The sequence below is a fragment of the Pseudophryne corroboree genome, chromosome 6 (assembly GCF_028390025.1).
Source record: "Pseudophryne corroboree isolate aPseCor3 chromosome 6, aPseCor3.hap2, whole genome shotgun sequence".
Lineage (NCBI taxonomy): Eukaryota > Metazoa > Chordata > Amphibia > Anura > Myobatrachidae > Pseudophryne > Pseudophryne corroboree.
The window spans coordinates 565,087,814-565,111,439 of NC_086449.1; the positions used below are offsets into that span (position 1 = coordinate 565,087,814).

The 23,626-nt window shown below is 45.8% G+C and overlaps 1 protein-coding gene across 2 annotated transcripts in view; it reads right to left on the reverse strand.

Moving 5' to 3' along the window:
* The window catches only part of STAB2 (stabilin 2), a 285,642-nt gene that overhangs the window by 34,793 nt on the left and 227,223 nt on the right, over nucleotides 1-23,626 (reverse strand). For both annotated transcript variants that reach the window (XM_063927783.1, XM_063927784.1), the window contains 2 exons: nucleotides 12,506-12,612; nucleotides 10,971-11,090 (listed from right to left, as the gene is read on the reverse strand). In XM_063927783.1, the coding sequence (XP_063783853.1) occupies nucleotides 10,971-11,090; nucleotides 12,506-12,612 (227 nt within the window). The remainder of the gene's footprint in view (nucleotides 1-10,970; nucleotides 11,091-12,505; nucleotides 12,613-23,626) is intronic.

A 23,626-nucleotide genomic window follows, 5' to 3' on the forward strand; every position in this document is an offset into this window, starting at 1 on the left:
CACGTTGCCCCACAGTGCCAGATATACATTGCCCCACAGTGCCAGATACACATTGCCCCACAGTGCCAGATACACAAATGCCCCCACTGTGTCAGATATACATTGCCCCTCGTGCCAGATACAGAAATGCCCCTAAAGTGCCAGATATGCCCCCAGTGCCAGATATCCCCCAGTGCCAGGTATACATGCCCCCCCAGTGCCAGATATCCCCCAGTGCCAGGTATACATGCCCCCCTGTGCCAGATATCCCCAGTGCCAGGTATACATGCCCCCCTGTGCCAGATATCCCCCAGTGCCAGGTATATATGCCCCCCAGTGCCAGATATCCCCCAGTGCCAGGTATATATGCCCCCCAGTGCCAGATATCCCCCAGTGCCAGGTATATATGCCCCCCAGTGCCAGATATCATATCCCCCAGTGCCAGGTATATATGCCCCCAGTGCCAGATATCCCCCAGTGCCAGATAGAAATGCCCCCCAGTGCCAGATAGAAATGCCCCCCCAGTGCCAGATATCCCCCAGTGCCAGGTATATATGCCCCCCAGTGCCAGATATCCCCCAGTGCCAGGTATATATGCCCCCAGTGCCAGATATCCCCCAGTGCCAGATAGAAATGCCCCCCAGTGCCAGATAGAAATGCCCCCCCAGTGCCAGATATCCCCCAGTGCCAGGTATATATGCCCCCCAGTGCCAGATATCCCCCAGTGCCAGGTATATATGCCCCCCAGTGCCAGATATCCCCCAGTGCCAGATAGAAATGCCCCCCCCAGTGCCAGATATCCCCCAGTGCCAGGTATATATGCCCCCCAGTGCCAGATATCCCCCAGTGCCAGATAGAAATGCCCCCCCAGTGCCAGATATCCCCCAGTGCCAGGTATAACATTGCCCCCCCCCTTCCCTGCTCACCGCTGCCGCTGGCCGCTGCCGTCCTGTGTGAGGGAAGGAGAGCGCAGCCTGTGCCTCTCCTTCCCCTCAGTCTCCGGCGGGTGTCTCACAGTTTAATTCAGCGCCGATCCGTGAGCCAATCAGAGCTCGCACCGCGAGCTCTGATTGGCTCACGGATCGGTGCTGAATTAAACTGTGAGACACCCGCCGGAGACTGAGGGGAAGGAGAGGCACAGGCTGCGCTCTCCTTCCCTCACATCAGCGGCGGTGCGAGGAGCGGCGGCCCGTCGGTGTGGGTACGGCGTACCCACGGCTAAATTCTTACGGGTACGCCGTACCCACCCGTACCCGCCCACTTGCACCACTGCACTTGTAACACTAATCAGCTAACCTCACTTTCTAACAGTCAGACACCTTACTGCTGTCCTCTTTCTAACACTCAGCAGTTTCCCTCACTTGTTTAACACAGATTTTTCACTTCTATCTCTCATTTGTGTTGTGCCCTGGGGTAGTATGGCTGGGGTGATTTGGGGTATACTTACCTACTTTTCTTCTCTCCTCTCCGGGAGATACTCGGAGAGGAGAAGCAGGTGGGCAGCGACGGAGGTGGGGCCGGGTCAATGACATCATCAGGCCCCACCCACTGCACAAGAAAATACCGCGATTGGGCGGTATTTGCATATGGGTGGAGCTTCAATGACGCGATTAGCATATAATTGCATCATTAAGCCCCGCCCCCTCCACCGGGTCCTCGATTCAGCACTATTTAGCTCCCCAGTCTTCCCACTTTCCTAGGAAGTGGGCAGAATGCGGGAGGGGTGCCCACTCTTCCGGGGCTGCAGGGGACTACCCGAGAAACCGGTGTCTCCCGCAGAATCCGGGAGAGTAGGCAAGTCTGATTTGGGGGTGCACTGCGCCCCAGAGGAGAACCCCTATAATGTTAGGGACCTGTCCAACGAGGTCGCCGTGAAGCAGGTGGGCAGGGTCACACATTGCCAATATATGAAGCTCGGATATGATGGTTGTTATATTTATAATTTAATGGTGTATGGTGCACCTGCACCCTTGTTCCTATATTGTAGTACCAAGTCCCAGCAAGGTAGCACATCCCATTATAAGAAGCTAAGGTGTGCAGTCCAGGCCCCTCTTCCACAATATAGTCGATGCCCTGACAAGGGCAACAACCCAAATAATAAAATAATTTTTGACAGAGCTCATTGAGCACTCACCCCCCCCCCCCCCCCCCCCACCTCCTCTATTAGGAGTCAGCTGCCATCTGCAACACAATTCATATCTATCGGGACTCATCCTGGCATACAGTACAACAGCATAGAGCCTTGAAACCATTAACTAATGAGTTCTGCAAGCATTAACTGAAATACCATTGGGGCTTCCCTTTTCACCTCCAAGTGACCACCTCTGGCAAAATACATTCCCTACATGCTCCATCTGAACTTTCTTCCTTCAGCTCTACCTTGGGCCTGCCATCGGTCTAAACACTTGAATAGAAAGTCACCTTGGCACAACTGAATCTAGTCTGGAGACTTGCCCCTATTGTCAGACAATTCAGCAGTCCAGAAGGCGACCAAGAAGCTCACCTGATCATTCTGAGTCTGAGGATACCGGAGGATTATGTTAATATTTGCCTCTGCAACCCTTTCTCCATGGGTTCTCTCAGATGGGACTTTGGTTATGGAATTTCTATGCATCTTTTCAGTATTTAATATTCTTATGGACTTTTTGCTTGAAATGCTTATTGTTATGTGCTCTCCTCTATCTTTCCAGAACTGATGTAGATCCCCAGATACCTACTCCTTATATTCCTCCCTTCGGTTTACACTCCTCCCATGGGATGAACCTTATTACTAATTTGCTGGATGTTAATCCTTTAGTTCTACATATCTTTTTTACATGTTCACATATTGCTATTTTTTTTACGCTATGTGTTCTTTATAAGTTAGATGTCTTTGTTTTTCGTTTTATGAGCCTAATTCAGCATGGATCGCTATTCAGAGAATTTGCAAATTGAGCGATTATTGAACGACTGCACATGTGTAGCATTCGCATTTCGCACGCGTGAGGGGTAATAGTGACAAGTTGCGTGCAGATTGTAATCACAATGTAGCTGCTGTTTGACTGACAGGAAGCCAGTGTTTATGGGCGGAAATCTGCCGTTTTCTGGGTGTGTCAGAAAAAATGCAGGCGTGCCAAGGCCGGCCTGGCCTCAGTCACAGATTAGTTGCAGCCTCAGACCTAGTTAAATCTTCGATGTTCCAGAAATTGCATATGCATCTGCGAGTGGATGGCGATCTGTGATGCATTCGCAAACTTGCACGGGATGTTTTTTCTTCCTGTCAGAGCGGCGCCTTTCTACTCGCAGACAAATGCAATTTTTCAGAATAACGATCCCTGCTGAATTAAGACCTATACCATTTACTTCACTGGGCTTTACTTGATACCGATCCCCTTTGCTCCCTACCTGCAATTTATTACCAAATGGCACACTGGATTTCGTTGCTGTCTCCAGTGTCTTGGGTGTGGGAATTTAATTGTTAATATATGTTAATTTGCTTGTTAACTATATCTTTTCTCCTCTTCTTTCTCTCTCCTTCCACCACTTTCCTCCCCACTTTCTTGTTACAGGTGAACACTTCTAGAGTCCTATCCCCAACTTAGCTAATGGCTACCACTGGTAAACTCATAATTACCTATATCAATGTTCGAAGCCAGAATATTCCATAAAAGTGGTCCAAATTACTTCAGTCTATAGGGGCAGGTAGGATTGATGTGGCCATGATTCAGGAATCTCATTTCAAATTTGGTCCACGGGCAGTGGCGTATCTATAATGGGTGCAGTGTGTGCGGTGCACATGGGCCCCTGGGTCCAGAGGGGGCCCACACTGCACACACTGCACCCATTTCTTCTATACTTACCTTTCTGTTGTCCATTGGCCTCCGTGTGTGGGTCCCCTCCTCTCCCGTAGCCGGCAGCGCTGTTAGTGCTCTGAGCACTAGAGTCTCTAGCACAGTGCCAGAGTCTACAGCGCATACGCAGATCTCCAGAAAAATGGCAGCTGCGCCATTTTTCCGGAGATCTGTGCATGCGCTGTAGACTCTGGCACTGTGCTAGAGACTCTAGTGCTCAGAGCACTAACAGCGCTGCCGGCTACGGGAGAGGAGGGGGCCAACACACGGAGACTGCACACGGGTCCCCTCCTCTCTAGATACGCCCCTGTCCACAGGACCCTTCTCTAAGTGACCGTCACTTTCCTACTGCCTTGTTTAGCAACTGTTTAGATGGGAAGTCCAAAGGGGTGGTGACCACTGTTCTCGCAGAGACTTAATATCACAGACATCACTGTCCATAGGCTGGCCCCAGGTAGGCTTCTACTGATAACATGCCAGATCTTTAGCCAGGCTTTTACATTTATACACCTATATGTCCCTGATTAAGATCAGCATACGTTCCTGAAGTCCAGCTTTGACCATCTCGATACCCTGGTGAAAGGCATTATAGTCTTGGGTGGCGATATCAATTGGACTTTATACCCCGTAGACACTTCCAATGAGTCATCCCGATTTTCTAATGCCAAATATCGTCAAGTCAGGTGAATTTTCCATGATCACCAACCGTCTGACTCCTGGTGGATCCTGAATCCTACAGGCCATGATGCTATTTACTCCCAGCCTCACAAGGTATATTCTTGACTTGACTATTTATTTATGAGTCATAGACACCTCCACCTTCTCACCGACGCTTCTATTGGACCGATCACTTGTTCAGATCACACTCCTGTCTTGATGACTCTATCACTACCTCATCCTTCTTCCAGACAATGGACTTGGTAAAGCTGAAATCGAGTTATCTGGCTCACAATGATACCCCTGAAGTCTCCCAGCTTACCCTGTGGGAAGCCCATAAGTGTGTTCTTCGGGGCAAATTTATTCAACTGGAGTCCTATATTAAAAAGCAGAAGATTACACAAATATCTACTCTACTCCAGCGGATTAGGCTGCTTGAGACCTCCCATAAATCTTTCTTGTCCGGGGATGTTTATCTTTAATTGATTAAAGCATGTGCAGCATTTAATAAATTGCTCTCTGACAAAAGTAAGCTATCGATGCAGAAGTGTAGGAACCGATTTTATCAATGGGGCAATAAGACAGTTAAACTCCTAGCTCAGACTCTTCGTGCTCAGCAGTTGTCTGGCTTTATTCACACCATCAAAGATGATTCTTCCTGTTTTAAACAATACATTGTATAATCTGACTGACTCCTACCCCCCAACTAAAAACACTCTCAGTTTGGTCACTGGTACCTGTACGGAACTCTATGGAGCAGCTGGGAGTGAGTGGCCCCTTATATACATGTCTGGTAGAACCCCCTTACACACAATATGCCTGACAGAGCCCATTATATACATTGTAGAGCGCCTACTCCTCCTCATTCATCTCGCCTCTCCTTCTCATCCCTGTGCTCTACTTCCCTACCCCACTGTTAGTATGTACACAGGGTAACAGAGGGACATACACAGGGTAACAGAGGGACATACACAGCAGTGCCGTAACTAGGCATTTTAGCGCTGTGTGCAAGAAACGGTATTGGCGCCCCCCCTCCCATGCAAGATAGGGGCAGTGCGCGCCGCAGGCGCGCTTAAAATATATAGGGGCGTGGCTTCATGGGGAAGGGGCGTGTCCACAAAATAATACCAATCCATACTACGGTGCACAGTAGTCTCCATTATTCAAATTACGCTGCACAGTAGCGCTACTACACCAGGTAGAGCCCCTTTTATACATTACAGCAGACAGTCCCCCTTTTACACATTACAGCAGACAGTCCCCCTTTTTACACATTACGGCAGACAGCGTGCCCTTTTTACACATAACGGCAGACAGCGTCCCCTTTTTACACATTATGGCAGACAGCGTCCCCTTTTTACACATTACGGCAGACAGCGTCCCCCTTTTACACATTACGGCTGACAGCGTCACCCTTTTTACACATTACGGCAGACAGCGTACCCCTTTTTACACATTACAGCAGACAGCGTCCCCTTTTTACACATTATGGCAGGCACACTCCCCCTTTTTACACATAACGGCAGCCAGTCCCCCTTGTTACACATTGCGGCAGGCACAGTCCCCCTTTTTACACATAACGGCAGCCAGTCCCCCTTATTACACATTGCGGCAGGCACAGTCCCCCTTTTTACACATAGCGGCAGCCAGTCCCCCCTTTTACACATTACGGCAGACAGCGCCCCCTTTTTACACATAACGGCAGCCAGTCCCCCTTTTTACACATTGCGGCAGGCACAGTCCCCCCTTTCACACGTAACGGCAGCCAGTCCCCCTTTTTACACATAACGGCAGCCAGTCCCCCTTTTTACACATTGCGGTAGGCACAGTCCCCCTTTTTACACATTGCGGCAGGCACAGTCCCCGTTTTTACACATTGCGGCAGGCACAGTCCCCCTTTTTACACATAACGGCAGCCAGTCCCCCTTTTTACACATTGCGGCAGGCACAATCCCCCTTTTTATACATAACGGCAGACAAGATAGAGAGAGAGATACTTACCATCTCTCCCGCTGGCAGTCAGGCTCCTCGTGCTAGCAACTCCGGAGGCAGGGGAGGAGGAGGAGGGAGGGTGACTGGAGCCGCAGCAGCGCTATTTCATTGGTAGTAAGCGACGCTGCAGCTGTCCCCTCTGGCACACAGGTAGTTACGGCCCTAATACACAGGGTAACAGAGGGACATATACACAGGGTGACAGCAGCACGTATATACAGGGAGACAGAGGGACATACACAGGGGGACAGAGGGACATACACAGGGGGACAGAGGGACATAGGGTGACAGTGGCATGTATTCACTGGGTGACAGCAGCACATATACACAGGGACACAGAGGGACATACACAGGGTGACAGCGGCACGTATACAGAGGGACATACACGGGGACAAAAGGACATATACACACGGTGACAAATACAGGGTGACGACAGCACGTATATACAGGGAGATAGAGGGACATACACGGGGACAGAAGGACATATACACAGGTTGAGAAACACAGGGTGACGGCAGCACGTATTTACAGGGAGACAGAGGGACATACACGGAAACAGAGGGACATATACACAGGGTGACGGCGGCAAGCATATACAGGGAGACAGAGGGACATTCACGGGTACAGAGGGACATAAACACAGGGTGACAGTGACCCCTCATGGAGAAACTCCCTGCCCTCTCCTACCACAGCACATCTCACCTAGCAGAATAGATCACAGGTACACCCAACAGCAATCACCCCTCACCCGGCCAGCACCTGTATATCCACCACAGCAGGCAGCTCAGCAAGCTTAAGTTGATTTTAAGTTTCAACAAAACATTTTTCACAAAAGTAAAGCTTACTGGCTAGCTGTGCGTCCGCTCCTCAGGCTCTGCTCCCTGTGGGGTTGGCAGGGTTAAAGCGGCTCCGTGGTTGGCAGGCTGTAGTGTAGGGACTGTTTGGTAGGAGAAGGAGTTGCTGCGGCTGGGCAAGCGCAGCGGCCCTCCTCCAGTGGCCATTTTTATTGCTGCCCGCTGCCCTCACTGCCCTGCTTCCCGCTCCAGCTGCTGCTGTATAAGCGCAACACATCCCGGCCACACAGCGGGCGCCTGCGGCCACTGCTGTGTAACATGTCCCTGACTCCCTGCTGTATGAGCTGCCCGATCGGAGCTGAGCTCCGATCGCGGTGGTGATAAGCAGCAGATACAGAGGGAGGGGTGGACGTTAACTGGTGTGCGCCGACCTCCTGGATTCACCGTGTGCCGCATTGTCATGCTGCGGATTCGTGGACAGTGTCACACAGCAGTGGCCGGCGCCCGCTGTGTGGTCGGAACGTGTTGTGCTTATACAGTAGCTACTGTATACAAACACGTTTAGAGTAGAAAGCAGCAGAGCCACCGTTCAAGTTATTTGCCCCGGCCGCATCCCTTTGCTCAGTGGGATGCGCCAGCACTGACCGCTGCTATCACTTTACATAGCGGGGAATGCTGCCGCTAGTGGTGGCAGCTGCAGGCTCAGCGGGCAATCGCGCTTCCGGGTGGATGGCGCCTCTCTCCTGTTTGGGGGGAGCAAACTGCCCCCTTGCCCCCCCATTCCGACGCCCCTGTCTGATAGGGATATAAAACCTTCAAAGACGTTATTGCCCTTATGCTTCTCCGCGCTTCTAGCGTCTAATGCCATCTCCAAAGATACACAATTTTCCAACCAATCTTTACAGACCCACATAATAGTCATCTCCAAATCGAGTAAGGATCCCTCCCTGTGTCTGAGCTACAGACCTATTTCTCTCCTCAACGTTGACTTTAAGTTATATGCTAAGCTGATGGCTAATAGGCTCCATTCTTTAATTACACCCTCAATCCATAATGATCAGGTCGGTTTTGTTAAGGGGCCATGAAGTTTGTGATAAGCCATCTGTCAAGGAAATTGGTTATATGTATTTTATTATATATAAGCTCTCACGAGCAGGGCCCTCTTCCCTCATGTGCTTATCCTTTCTTACTTTAATAATCTTCAACTGTACTACGTCCAGCAGTCTTCTGCCACCTGATACTTATTCCAGTGTCATCTGCTGATGTAACTATGTTTATTTACCCTGTACTTGTCCTATACTGTCATCAACTGTAAGTTGCTGTTTTCCTGTTTGATTATTTATGTACTCTGTAATTGGGCGCTGTGGAACCCTTGTGGCGCCATATAAATAAAGGTTAATAATAATAATAATAATAATAAGGCTTTGGCTGACTACAAGACTTATATGTCCATGACCCTGCCTATTGCTGTTTTACTTTAGTATTTAGCATTATAGACATAGGGTGTGTACACACGGTTAGATTTTTTCTTGAGATTTTGACTATATAGTCAAAATCGCAAGAAAAGTTAGTGCAAATCGCAAGGTGAAAGTCACCTTGCGATCCCGATGCGCGGCCCCGCCAGGTCTGCATCGCAAGAAAAGATAGACTGTGCAGGCAAGTCAATCCTTGCTAGATCGGTGTACTATCTAGTTCATCTCACATGTCAATGACATCTCACATAAGCCAAAATCTCACATAAGCCAAAATCGTAAGCACACATAGTCCATATCTCAAGAAAAGTTAGTCAAAATCTGTCCTATCTGGGCTCCGGGGAGTTCAAGGGAAATCGCAAGTAAAAATCAAACATAGCAAGGATCTCACCGTGTGTACACACCCATAGGGTGTGTACACACTGAGATATTTTCTTTCGATTTTGACTATATAGTCAAAATCGCAAGAAAAGTTAGTGCAGATCGCAAGGTAAAAGTCACCTTTGCGATCCCGATGCGCGGTCCCGCCAGGTCGGCATCGCAAGAAAAGATAGACTGTGCAGGCAAGTCAATCCTTGCTAAATCGGTGTACTATCTAGTTCATCTCACATGTCAATATCTCACATAAGCCAAAATCTCACATAAGCCAAAATCGTAAGCACACATAGTCCATATCTCAAGAAAAGTTAGTCAAGATCTGTGCTATCTGGGCTCCAGGGACTTCAAGGGAAATCGCAAGTGAAAATCGGGCAAAGCAAGGATCTCACCGTGTGTACACACCAATAGACTAATTTGTTTATTTTGTTTGTATGTTTGAATTTTTTAATAAACACAGAGGGGGTAATTCAGAGTTGATCGCAGCAGCAAATTTGTTAGAAGTTGGGCAAACCCATGTGCACTGCAGGGGAGCAGATATAACGTGCAGGGAGAGTTAGTCGCAGCAGCCGCGTGTGACGCCACGCAACTGCCCCAAAAATGGCCCAGACCCACCCTCATTTCCAACGCCATGCCCCCGCAATGCTGCATTGCCGCCCCGCGAATGCCTCGGCCTGTCAATCAGGCAGAGGCATTTGCATTATTTAGATGTGATTGCACCTCCTTGCCCGCGCATTGCAGTGCAGACCCCAGGGTGCACACCTGGCCGAAATTCGGGAGTATGCGACCGCATCTCAGATGCGTTGCGTAATGAATAAAGCCCTTAATACATGCACACAGAACATTCAATGCACATTTTTTTTTTTTTGTAAAACCAATGAGCAAATAGTGCTCAACAAACTAGCCCGGACAGAGCAGGAAGGGGCTCAAAGTATAATCTGACTAACTTCTAACTAAGTGAGGTAAACAGGGAGACAGACCCAAACTACTCTACGGAGAAGGACTGAATTGGCATGCATCTAATGGCTGCCCAACGAGTCTCTGTGGAGGGGAGAGAGAGAGGAAGATTCTGCCTTAGGTGGGTTGTGAACTATGTCCAGGGGCTAACCGGATGTGTCTGCCTCCCCCTCTGGTGTAGACCCCTGGGGAAATGATTGTCACCAATGATAGCGGTGTCCTGTTCCAAAGGTGCACTGGTGGCCAGTGTGTGTAGCAGGGCACCTGGGCCGACATTAACCAGCACCGCTGGCGGTTTCCTACATAGCGGTGAAAAGCAACAAGTATGCATCTCCCTGCTAGCAGGGAGCCGCTGTTACCTGTCCCAGTGCGTCCAACTGCGGGCTCCAGGAGCTGCCTGTATGCTGTCCTTCCTAGAGTCCCACAACGGAAGTCACTGACCCAGCCACCGATGCTGCTGCTACCGGCGCTAGGTGTTGGAGCCATAGGATGCCTTTCACAGACTGCCCTGAGAAGAAGTACTGTGAAATAAAACTAAATAAAATTAAATAAAAGTAACATGGGGACCACGTAATAGCAACCCCTGCTCCTGCCGGCACCAAACTAAAACTGGCCGGCAAGTGGCTGTGGGTGGGGCATAGTGGAGAGGAACTCTGTGGCTGCTAGGAAAAAAAATAATAATTGTTTGGTGCCCAGACTCTCTGCTCTTCAGCCCTTTTTAGGACTGTCCTGCTGTGTGGACCCTGAAAATGATATGGCCTACTCTACGTGGCTTCACCCAATTGTGGTTGTGATTGGGACTTGAGAGGATCCGGATGTGGTTCAGCAGGAGGAGGATGGAACCTATTTTGTCTGTTTTTTATTTCTTTAAATGTTGGAAGGTATGTGTATCTCATAAGAAGAAGATCACCTACCTCATTTTCATTCAGGCCATCATTGCCAGGGGCAAAAAGTGTAGCTTGTATGGACAAGTTTGTTAGGTAGTTTATAAACTCTCTGCCTTTTGCTGAAGTATTAGAATATCTGTAGATTTCCTGTGAGAAGAATTAATACATTTTATTTTATTTTATTTGAAGATACCATAACAGAGAAATGTGTGACTGGATTTGAAATGCTTCAAAGGATGGAGTTCTCAAGTACAGAGTATTGGGGGATATTTCTAAGAACTGTTCTAAGAGTATATGTGTAGCTGTAGAAAGCACCATGGTGGTCATTCCGAGTTGTTCGCTCTGTAATTTTCTTCGCATCGCAGCAATTTTCCGCTTAATGCGCATGCGCAATGTTCGCACTGCGACTGCGCCAAGTAAATTTGCTATGCAGTTAGGAATATTACTCACGGTTTTTTCATCGTTCTGGTGATCGTAATGTGATTGACAGGAAGTGGGTGTTTCTGGGCGGAAACAGGCCGTTTTAGGGGCATGTGGGAAAAAAACGCTACCGTTTCTGGGAAAAACGCGGGAGTGGCTGGAGAAACGGAGGAGTGTCTGGGCGAACGCTGGGTGTGTTTGTGACGTCAAACCAGGAACGACAAGCACTGAACTGATCGCACTGGCAGAGTAAGTCTCGAGCTACTCAGAAACTACACAGAGATGTCTTATCGCAATATTGCGAAACTTTCGTTCGCAATTTTAAGATGCTAAGATTCACTCCCAGTAGGCGGCAGCTTAGCGTGTGCAATGCTGCTAAAAGCAGCTTGCGAGCGAACAACTCGGAATGAGGGCCCATGTTTCCTGCAGATTTGCCTAGGCTGGCTACTATCAGACTGTATGTGAGCAATTCAATTAACGGCTATGGGCTAGAAGTGCTGGAGACACAGGCCCTCATTCCGAGTTGATCGCTCGCTAGCTACTTTAAGCAGCCGTGCAAACGCATAGTCGCCACCCAGGGGGAGTGTTTTTTCGCTTTGCAGGAGTGTGAACGCCTGTGCAGCAGAGCGGCAGCAAACACATTTTGTGCAGAACAAGACCAGCCCTGTAGTTACTTATTCTGTGTGATGATTGCTGCGACGAAGGACCCGGTATTGACGTCAGATACCCACCCAGCAAACGCCCGGCCACGCCTGCGTTTTTCCAAACACTCCCAAAAAATGGTCAGTTGCCACCCAGAAACTCCCACTTCCTGTCAATCTCGACTGAAAGCGTTGCTAGAACCTGAGCAAAACCACAAAGGTCTTTGTACTTGTACAATGCGCCTGCACATTGCGGTGCATACGCATGCGCAGATTAGCCCCGTTCTGCCATAATCGCTGCGCTGCGAAAATCCGTAGCAAGGGATCAACTCGGAATGAGGGCCACAGTCATAATGCTAATAACTTGTGGCCACCAACATTGCACATTTAAACTTGTACGCTTGCCTAAAGTAATTACAGGGGAGGTATGCAGCCGAACATTGGGAATGCACATCTCCCAAGATTGAATTGCCCCATTTCCTTATTTGTTTCTCAACATACCATAACAAAATTTGAAAACACAGGGAAAGACGTCAGGACTTGGAGCAGGTTCCCATTGCAGGTATAGCCATCTCCCACGTAGCCTGGCTTGCAGGTACACTCCACATCTACAGAATAACATATTATACATTTGTGAGCTCACAAGTAGTCATCATTATTATTGTCATACATTTATATGGTACCACCAACAGTCTCTAGCGCCAGACAGAGAAACAATTTCAACAGAAACAACCACCAATTCAATATAAAAAAAACACCATACACAGAGAAAAACTAAGCAGTAAAATAAGATGACTTATTAAGTGACATTAACAGTATCAATCAATAACAAAGTGCCAGACAATAACAAAGTGGGCAGACAGAAAGGATGATAAATAGACATAGACCATGAGTGAGAGTACACTGGATACAGGGTTGGTACTGGGTGAGAGCAAGGAGCTGGAAGACCCTGCTCATGAGAGCTTACAGACTAAGGGGTTTGCGGTATAAATTAGAGATGTGCACTTGAAATTTTTCGGGTTTTGTGTTTTGGTTTTGGGTTCGGTTCCGCGGCCGTGTTTTGGGTTCGACCGCGTTTTGGCAAAACCTCACCGAATTTTTTTTGTCGGATTCGGGAGTGTTTTGGATTCGGGTGTTTTTTTCAAAAAACACTAAAAAACAGCTTAAATCATAGAATTTGGGGGTCATTTTGATCCCAAAGTATTATTAACCTCAAAAACCATAATTTCCACTCATTTTCAGTCTATTCTGAACACCTCACACCTCACAATATTATTTTTAGTCCTAAAATTTGCACCGAGGTCGCTGGATGACTAAGCTAAGCGACCCTAGTGGCCGACACAAACACCTGGCCCATCTAGGAGTGGCACTGCAGTGTCACGCAGGACGGCCCTTCCAAAAAACACTCCCCAAACAGCACATGACGCAAAGAAGAAAAAAAGAGGCGCAATGAGGTAGCTGTGTGAGTAAGATAAGCGACCCTAGTGGCCGACACAAACACCTGGCCCATCTAGGAGTGTCACTGCAGTGTCACGCAGGATGGCCCTTCCAAAAAACACTCCCCAAACAGCACATGACGCAAAGAAGAAAAAAAGAGGCGCAATGAGGTAGCTGTGTGAGTAAGATAAGCGACCCTAGTGGCCGACACAAACACGTGGCCCATCTAGGAGTGGCACTGCAGTGTCACGCAGGATGGCCCTTCCAAAAAACACTCCCCAAACAGCACATGACGCAAAGAAGAAAAAAAGAGGCGCAATGAGGTAGCTGTGTGAGTAAGATAAGCGACCCTAGTGGCCGACACAAACACCTGGCCCATCTAGGAGTGGCACTGCAGTGTCACGCAGGATGGCCCTTCCAAAAACACTCCCCAAACAGCACATGACGCAAAGAAGAAAAAAAGAGGCGCAATGAGGTAGCTGTGTGAGTAAGATAAGCGACCCTAGTGGCCGACACAAACACCTGGCCCATCTAGGAGTGGCACTGCAGTGGCACGCAGGATGGCCCTTCCAAAAAACACTCCCCAAACAGCACATGACGCAAAGAAAAATGAAAGAAAAAAGAGGTGCAAGATGGAATTGTCCTTGGGCCCTCCCACCCACCCTTATGTTGTATAAACAGGACATGCACACTTTAACCAACCCATCATTTCAGTGACAGGGTCTGCCACACGACTGTGACTGAAATGACGGGTTGGTTTGGACCCCCACCGAAAAAGAAGCAATTAATCTCTCCTTGCACAAACTGGCTCTACAGAGGCAAGATGTCCACCTCATCATCATCCTCCGATATATCACCGTGTACATCCCGCTCCTCACAGATTATCAATTCTTCTCACTGGAATCCACCATCTCAGCTCCCTGTGTACTACTTTGTGGAGGCAATTGCTGCTGGTCAATGTCTCCACGGAGGAATTGATTATAATTCATTTTAATGAACATCATCTTCTCCACATTTTCTGGAAGTAACCTCGTACGCCGATTGCTGACAAGGTGAGCGGCGGCACTAAACACTCTTTCGGAGTACACACTTGTGGGAGGGCAACTTAGGTAGAATAAAGCCAGTTTGTGCAAGGGCCTCCAAATTGCCTCTTTTTCCTGCCAGTATAAGTACGGACTGTCTGACGTGCCTACTTGGATGCGGTCACTCATATAATCCTCCACCATTCTTTCAATGGGGAGAGAATCATATGCAGTGACAGTAGACGACATGTCCGTAATCGTTGTCAGGTCCTTCAGTCCGGACCAAATGTCAGCATCAGCAGTCGCTCCAGACTGCCCTGCATCACCGCCAGCGGGTGGGCTCGGAATTCTGAGCCTTTTCCTCGCACCCCCAGTTGCGGGAGAATGTGAAGGAGGAGATGTTGACAGGTCGCGTTCCGCTTGACTTGACAATTTTGTCACCAGCAGGTCTTTGAACCCCAGCAGACTTGTGTCTGCCGGAAAGAGAGATCCAAGGTAGGTTTTAAATCTAGGATCGAGCACGGTGGCCAAAATGTAGTGCTCTGATTTCAACAGATTGACCACCCGTGAATCCTTGTTAAGCGAATTAAGGGCTCCATCCACAAGTCCCACATGCCTAGCGGAATCGCTCCCTTTTAGCTCCTCCTTCAATGCCTCCAGCTTCTTCTGCAAAAGCCTGATGAGGGGAATGACCTGACTCAGGCTGGCAGTGTCTGAACTGACTTCACGTGTGGCAAGTTCAAAAGGTTGCAGAACCTTGCACAACGTTGAAATCATTCTCCACTGCGCTTGAGACAGGTACATTCCACCTCCTATATCGTGCTCAATTGTATAGGCTTGAATGGCCTTTTGCTGCTCCTCCAACCTCTGAAGCATATATAGGGTTGAATTCCACCTCGTTACCACTTCTTGCTTCAGATGATGGCAGGGCAGGTTCAGGCGTTTTTGGTGGTGCTCCAGTCTTCTGTACGTGGTGCCTGTCCTCCGAAAGTGTCCCGCAATTCTTCTGGCCACCGACAGCATCTCTTGCACGCCCCTGTCGTTTTTTAAAAAATTCTGCACCACCAAATTCAAGGTATGTGCAAAACATGGGACGTGCTGGAATTTGCCCATATTTAATGCACACACAATATTGCTGGCGTTGTCCGATGCCACAAATCCACAGGAGAGTCCAATTGGGGTAAGCCATTCCGCGATGATCTTCCTCAGTTGCCGTAAGAGGTTTTCAGCTGTGTGCGTATTCTGGAAACCGGTGATACAAAGCGTAGCCTGCCTAGGAAAGAGTTGGCGTTTGCGAGATGCTGCTACTGGTGCCGCCGCTGCTGTTCTTGCGGCGGGCGTCCATACATCTACCCAGTGGGCTGTCACAGTCATATAGTCCTGACCCTGCCCTGCTCCACTTGTCCACATGTCCGTGGTTAAGTGGACATTGGGTACAACTGCATTTTTTAGGACACTGGTGAGTCTTTTTCTGACGTCCGTGTACATTCTCGGTATCGCCTGCCTAGAGAAGTGGAACCTAGATGGTATTTGGTAACGGGGGCACACTACCTCAAGAAATTGTCTAGTTCCCTGTGAACTAACGGCGGATACCGGACGCACGTCTAACACCAACATAGTTGTCAAGGCCTCAGTTATCCGCTTTGCAACAGGATGACTGCTGTGATATTTCATCTTCCTCGCAAAGGACTGTTGGACAGTCAATTGCTTGGTGGAAGTAGTAAAAGTGGGCTTACGACTTCCCCTCTGGGATGACCATCGACTCCCAGCAGCAACAACAGCAGCGCCAGCAGCAGTAGGCGTTACACGCAAGGATGCATCGGAGGAATCCCAGGCAGGAGAGGACTCGTCAGAATTGCCAGTGACATGGCCTGCAGGACTATTGGCATTCCTGGGGAAGGAGGAAATTGACACTGAGGGAGTTGGTGGGGTGGTTTGCGTGAGCTTGGTTACAAGAGGAAGGGATTTACTGGTCAGTGGACTGCTTCCGCTGTCGCCCAAAGTTTTTGAACTTGTCACTGACTTATGATGAATGCGCTGCAGGTGACGTATAAGGGAGGATGTTCCGAGGTGGTTAACGTCCTTACCCCTACTTATTACAGCTTGACAAAGGCAACACACGGCTTGACAAATGTTGTCCGCATTTCTGGTGAAATACTTCCACACCGAAGAGCTGATTTTTTTTGTATTTTGACCAGGCATGTCAATGGCCCTATTCCTCCCATGGACAACAGGTGTCTCCCCGGGTGCCTGACTTAAACAAACCACCTCACCATCAGAATCCTCCTGGTCAATTTCCTCCCCAGCGCCAGCAACACCCATATCCTCCTCATCCTGGTGTACTTCAACACTGACATCTTCAATCTGACTATCAGGAACTGGACTGCGGGTGCTCCTTCCAGCACTTGCAGGGGGCGTGCAAATGGTGGAAGGCGCATGCTCTTCACGTCCAGTGTTGGGAAGGTCAGGCATCGCAACCGACACAATTGGACTCTCCTTGTGGATTTGTGATTTCGAAGAACGCACAGTTCTTTGCGGTGCTTTTGCCAGCTTGAGTCTTTTCAGTTTTCTAGCGAGAGGCTGAGTGCTTCCATCCTCATGTGAAGCTGAACCACTAGCCATGAACATAGGCCAGGGCCTCAGCCGTTCCTTGCCACTCCGTGTGGTAAATGGCATATTGGCAAGTTTACGCTTCTCCTCCGACAATTTTATTTTAGATTTTGGAGTCCTTTTTTTACTGATATTTGGTGTTTTGGATTTTACATGCTCTGTACTATGACATTGGGCATCGGCCTTGGCAGACGACGTTGCTGGCATTTCATCGTCTCGGCCATGACTAGTGGCAGCAGCTTCAGCACGAGGTGGAAGTGGATCTTGATCTTTCCCTAATTTTGGAACCTCAACATTTTTGTTCTCCATATTTTAATAGGCACAACTAAAAGGCACCTCAGGTAAACAATGGAGATGGATGGATACTAGTATACAATTATGGATGGACGAGCGACTGCCGACACAGAGGTAGCTACAGCCGTGGACTACCGTACTGTGTCTGCTGCTAATATAGACTGGATGATAATGAGATGAAATTAATATATATATATATATATATATATATATATATAATATCACTAGTACTGCAGCCGGACAGGTATATATATTTATTATGTAATGACTGATGACGGACCTGCTGGACACTGTCAGCTCAGCAGCACCGCAGACTGCTACAGTAAGCTACTATAGTAGTATGTATAAAGAAGAAGAAAGAAAAAAAAAAACACGGGTAGGTGGTATACAATTATGGATGGACCAGCGACTGCCGACACAGAGGTAGCTACAGCCGTGGACTACCGTACTGTGTCTGCTGCTAATATAGACTGGATGATAATGAGATGAAATTAATATATATATATATATATATAATATCACTAGTACTGCAGCCGGACAGGTATATATATTTATTATGTAATGACTGATGACGGACCTGCTGGACACTGTCAGCTCAGCAGCACCGCAGACTGCTACAGTAAGCTACTAAAGTAGTATGTATAAAGAAGAAGAAAGAAAAAAAAAAAAAAACATGGGCAGGTGGTATACAATTATGGATGGACCAGCGACTGCCGACACAGAGGTAGCTACAGCCGTGTCTGCTGCTAATATAGACTGGATGATAATGAGATGAAATTAATATATATATATATATATATATATATAATATCACTAGTACTGCAGCCGGACAGGTATATATATTTATTATGTAATGACTGATGACGGACCTGCTGGACACTGTCAGCTCAGCAGCACCGCAGACTGCTACAGTAAGCTACTATAGTAGTATGTATAAAGAAGAAGAAAGAAAAAAAAAAAAACCCGGGTAGGTGGTATACAATTGTGGATGGACCAGCGACTGCCGACACAGAGGTAGCTACAGCCATGGACTACCGTACTGTGTCTGCTGCTAATATAGACTGGATGATAATGAGATGAAATTAATATATATATATATATATATATAATATCACTAGTACTGCAGCCGGACAGGTATATATATTTATTATGTAATGACTGATGATGGACCTGCTGGACACTGTCAGCTCAGCAGCACCGCAGACTGCTACAGTAAGCTACTATAGTAGTATGTATAAAGAAGAAGAAAGAAAAAAAAACCACGGGTAGGTGGTATACAATTATGGATGGACCAGCGACTGCCGCCACAGAGGTAGCTACAGCCGTGTCTGCTGCTAATATAGACTGGATGATAATGAGATGAAATTAATATATATACGAATACGAATTATGTAATGACTGATGACGGACCTGCTGGACACTGTCAGCTCAGCAGCACCGCAGACTGCTACAGTAAGCTACTATAGTAGTATGTATAAAGAAGAAGAAAGAAAAAAAAAAAACACGGGTAGGTGGTATACAATTACGGATGGACCAGCGACTGCCGACACAGAGGTAGCTACAGCCGTGGACTACCGTACTGTGTCTGCTGCTAATATAGACTGGATGATAATGAGATGAAATTTATATATATATATATATATATATATATATAATATCACTAGTACTGCAGCCGGACAGGTATATATATTTATTATGTAATGACTGATGACGGACCTGCTGGACACTGTCAGCTCAGCAGCACCGCAGACTGCTACAGTAAGCTACTATAGTAGTATGTATAAAGAAGAAGAAAGAAAAAAAAAAAAACACGGGTAGGTGGTATACAATTATGGATGGACCAGCGACTGCCGACACAGAGGTAGCTACAGCCGTGGACTACCGTACTGTGTCTGCTGCTAATATAGACTGGATGATAATGAGATGAAATTAATATATATATATATATATATATAATATCACTAGTACTGCAGCCGGACAGGTATATATATTTATTATGTAATGACTGATGACGGACCTGCTGGACACTGTCAGCTCAGCAGCACCGCAGACTGCTACAGTAAGCTACTATAGTAGTATGTATAAAGAAGAAGAAAGAAAAAAAAAAAAAACACGGGTAGGTGGTATACAATATTATATATATATTATATACAATTATATATATATATATATATATATATATATTAGTCGAAAAGAGAAACGGGGGCGCTCAGATGTCACGGTGCACTACCACTAATAAATAGTAAAATTATGAAATGAAGTGTATAGAATAAGTGACACTTCCTCTAAAGTAAGAGTGGCTGCAACCTTAAGCAATAGATATGTGCTTGGAAAACACATAAACAAAATTTTTAGAAAGTGAAGTAAAGGGCGCCTGTTAGTGTCTAATAAAATTATAGAGCTGATGTGATTGAGAACAGGATACTACTTATCTGTCATAAATAGACTTTTGCTTCAGTCATAGGACCAGTACAGGTACATGAAAAAAGAAGAACAAAATAACATAGCGCGTACTGTTTTTACGCAATCACAATCTACAGATCATATAAACCAATTGTGTGTTAAAAAACTTTCTGGGTAAAGGTAAATCCCACAAATTTAAAATCCACAGCCAGGGATTTTGTTTTAAAAGTTTTTCACCATAAAACACACATAAAACATAAAGGTAGAAGTATAAAATATACAGTGTTCAATCTATAGATAAAATGGACCAATTATGTGTTTAAAACTTTCTGGGTATATGCAAGTCCCAAAAATTTAAAATCCACAGCCAGGGATTTTTTAAAAGTTTTTTCACAAAATTTAATAAAACACATAAAACATGAAAAGTAGAAGTAATGCGAGCGTACAAGATAAAATTGAATGACAAGCTTATCTGTCCATATTAGGACTGGGATACATCAGATCTTTCGTAAGCATCCAAGATAAATAGTAAAATTTCAAACGTACAAAAATTAAATATTAAAACAGCTTATCTGCCCATAAGGGAAGTTCAGGTGCATCAGTCCCAACGCGTTTCGTCCTTAACTAGACTTCATCATGGGGATAAGGTCAGTAAGCAAAGATGCTCTATTTATACCTGAAGAGAGAGTGAGAACCCAGCACATGGCCAGGTAATTGATGACATCACTTCCTGTTAGGTGATGTCAAATTTAGGCAATGGGAGACAGTTTAATTAAACTTTCAGGCATGGTGGCTACATATTGTGTGTATAGAGGGCACAAACAGGTGATAGGCAGGGAAATTGTAATGAAAAACAAAGCTTAAAAGCTTCGTATGGCGCTGTGCAGCGCGGTGGAACGCACGCTGGAACGCACAGCTAGTTCCTGGCGTGGTCCGCCGCGCGTCACTTCCGGTTTTGCGGAAGGTACTTCCGCCGGCCGGTGGAACGCACTGTGGAACGCATCGTCATCTCCGTGACGATGCGCTCTGCACAGCGGAGCTTGTCAGCAGTAATCAACTGCTGCTTCAGTAATCAGTGAAACAAGGGGGGCAGTGACGAGGGATGGCAGTGGACGAACTAATTAGAATAAATAAGTACATGTGTATATAGGAACATATCCGGATTAAAGATAGAGTTAAAGGAAATAAATATAAAAATAAATATAAATATAAAAATAATAATAAGAATAAAAATAAAAATAATAATAATAAAAATAAAAATGAAAATAAATATAAATGTAAATATAAAATATATATAAAATATATATATATAAAAAAGACATATATATATGAAATAGTGATATAGTTCTTTCTCCATATATAGAGGTATGTCCCATCTTAGTAAGTTTTCATCATAAAGTCCGTAGTGGTTCACACGTAGTGCTCGTGAAGTTAAAAACATCCAAAATAAAGCTGGATAGAGCCGGTTTTTCGCCAATAGGCTGGAATATTAAAAGGATAAAAGATTTATATTACACGATGGCTAGGGATGATTAGGAATAGGTGTAGTATAACATACAGAGATGTGAGATGTGCAATTGAGTTGCAGGTGATTATATTGACTCAAGGTCATAACGAAGGAAGGTGCGATAATATAGTGCAATTGTGGTCATAATATATTACTATTTTGTGTTAAAAGTATAGGTGATGAGTCTTTTATAAAAAAGGGGCGATTTCAAATGCTTCATTGAAGCCCAGCGGTGCCATAGTTTGCAGTTCAAAGATCCAGAACATCTCTCTTTTCGATAATTTGTTCAATATATCTCCTCCTCTTTCTCCTGATTTAATTTGCTCGATGGCTTTGAATGTCAGGTCTTCGGGATTGGATTTGTGTTTTTCCTTAAAATGTTTGGAAACAGCGTGATTCTCTACTTTATTTTTTATATTTCGGACATGTTCCTGTAGTCGAATTTTGAGTAGTCTTTTCGTTTTGCCCACGTATTTTAGGCCACATATGCATTCTAAAAGATATATGACCATGGTTGAGTTACAGTTCATGAAGTCTTTGATTAGATATTCTTTCGAGTTGTTATGATTGGAGAAGTGTCTTCTAACCGGATGTACAAACTTGCACATGTTGCAGTTTCCACATTTATAATTTCGCATCCCGATTTTGTTTGTAGGCTCTTCTTTTTTCAAGAGACTTGGGGCTATGATGTCTTTGAGACTTTTGGTCTTTCTAAAGACAATTTTTGGGCGTTCTGGAATGATGTCTTTGAGGACGGGGTCCAGTAAAAGGAGGTTCCAGTGTTTATTAAACGACTTCTTTATGGACTGTTCCTGGCAGTTGTACGTAGTGATAAAGGGGATGAATTTCTCATCAGATTTCTCTTTGATCGGTTCAGTCTTGACATCATAAACTTTCTCAAGTGCCTTCTTGATGGTAGTCTCTGGATATTGTCTCTCTTTGAATCTCCCCGCATAAAGTTCCAGTTGTTTGGCGCACTCATCTGGATTGCTGCAGTTACGTCTGATCCGGTGAAATTGGGAGTATGGGATGTTGTTCTTCCAACCCTTTGCATGACAGCTTTTATAGTGTAGGTAACTGTTAGTGTCCACTTGTTTAATATAGTTGCAGGTGGTGATTTTTTGATTTGCACTTGATAAGGTCAGGTCCAGAAAGTCGATCTTCTCTTTGTCCATATGATGTGTGAATTTTAGGTTATAGTCGTTAGTAGATATTAAGTTGAAGAAAGCCAGAAAGTCTTCTTCTTGACCTTCCCAGATTATGAGAATATCATCAATATAGCGTTTATAAAGTATCAGCTGATCGATACATGGATTGTTGGAATGAATATGCTCCTCCTCCCAGCTTCCCATGAGGAGATTCGCGAAGCTGGGCGCAAAAATCGTCCCCATGGCTGTCCCACATGTCTGGAGAAAATAAGTGTCCTGGAATTTAAAGTAATTGTGACGGAGAATGAACCTGATAAAGTCACAAATGGCATCTTTATGGAGTGTGGAGAGATCTAAATCCCTGTCCAGAAACCTCCGACACGCTTCAATCCCTTTTTCGTGTACAATGCATGTGTAGAGGCTCTGGACATCTATGGTGATCCACAAGTAAGAATTCTTCCACTGTACCATTGGTAATATGTCCAAGACGTTCTTCGTGTCTTTGAGATATGACGGGAGTTGTACCACGTATTTCTGAAGAAAGACATCTATGTACTCAGACATATGTGCTGTCAATGAGTCAATTCCAGCAATAATGGGCCGACCTGGTGGATTAACAAGGGACTTGTGTATCTTTGGTAGGAAGTAGAAGATGGGTATGACCGGATTTGATGTCATTAAGTACTGGAATTCTTCTTTTTCCAAGATTTGATTATGAAGATATTGTACTAGTAAAACTCTCAATTCTTCAACGAATGTATTTGTGGGGTCGTTAGGAAGTTTTCTGTATGAGGTGTCGTCACTGAGGAGACGGGTAGCTTCTGTCACATATGCATCTCTGTCCATTATTACGAGGCCTCCTCCTTTGTCCGCCTGCTTAATGACAATGTTTCTATTTTCTTGTAATTTTTTCAGTGCTTCTTTTTCAGCATTTTTTAGGTTTGAGAATTTGCTTTTTTCATGATCTTCTTCACATAAATCTTTTTTGACTTGTTCATAGAACACATTGATGTAGTTGCCTTTGGACTCTAGAGGATAAAATTTTGATTTTCTTTTCAAACCGGATTTGGTTGCTTGAGATGGTGTGGTTTCTTTATCTTTTCTTGCGAAATGTCTCTTTAGTGTCAATGCTCTGACAAACTTGTTGAGATCAATAAAAGTCTCAAATTTATTCATCTGATTTGTCGGTGCGAATTTTAGT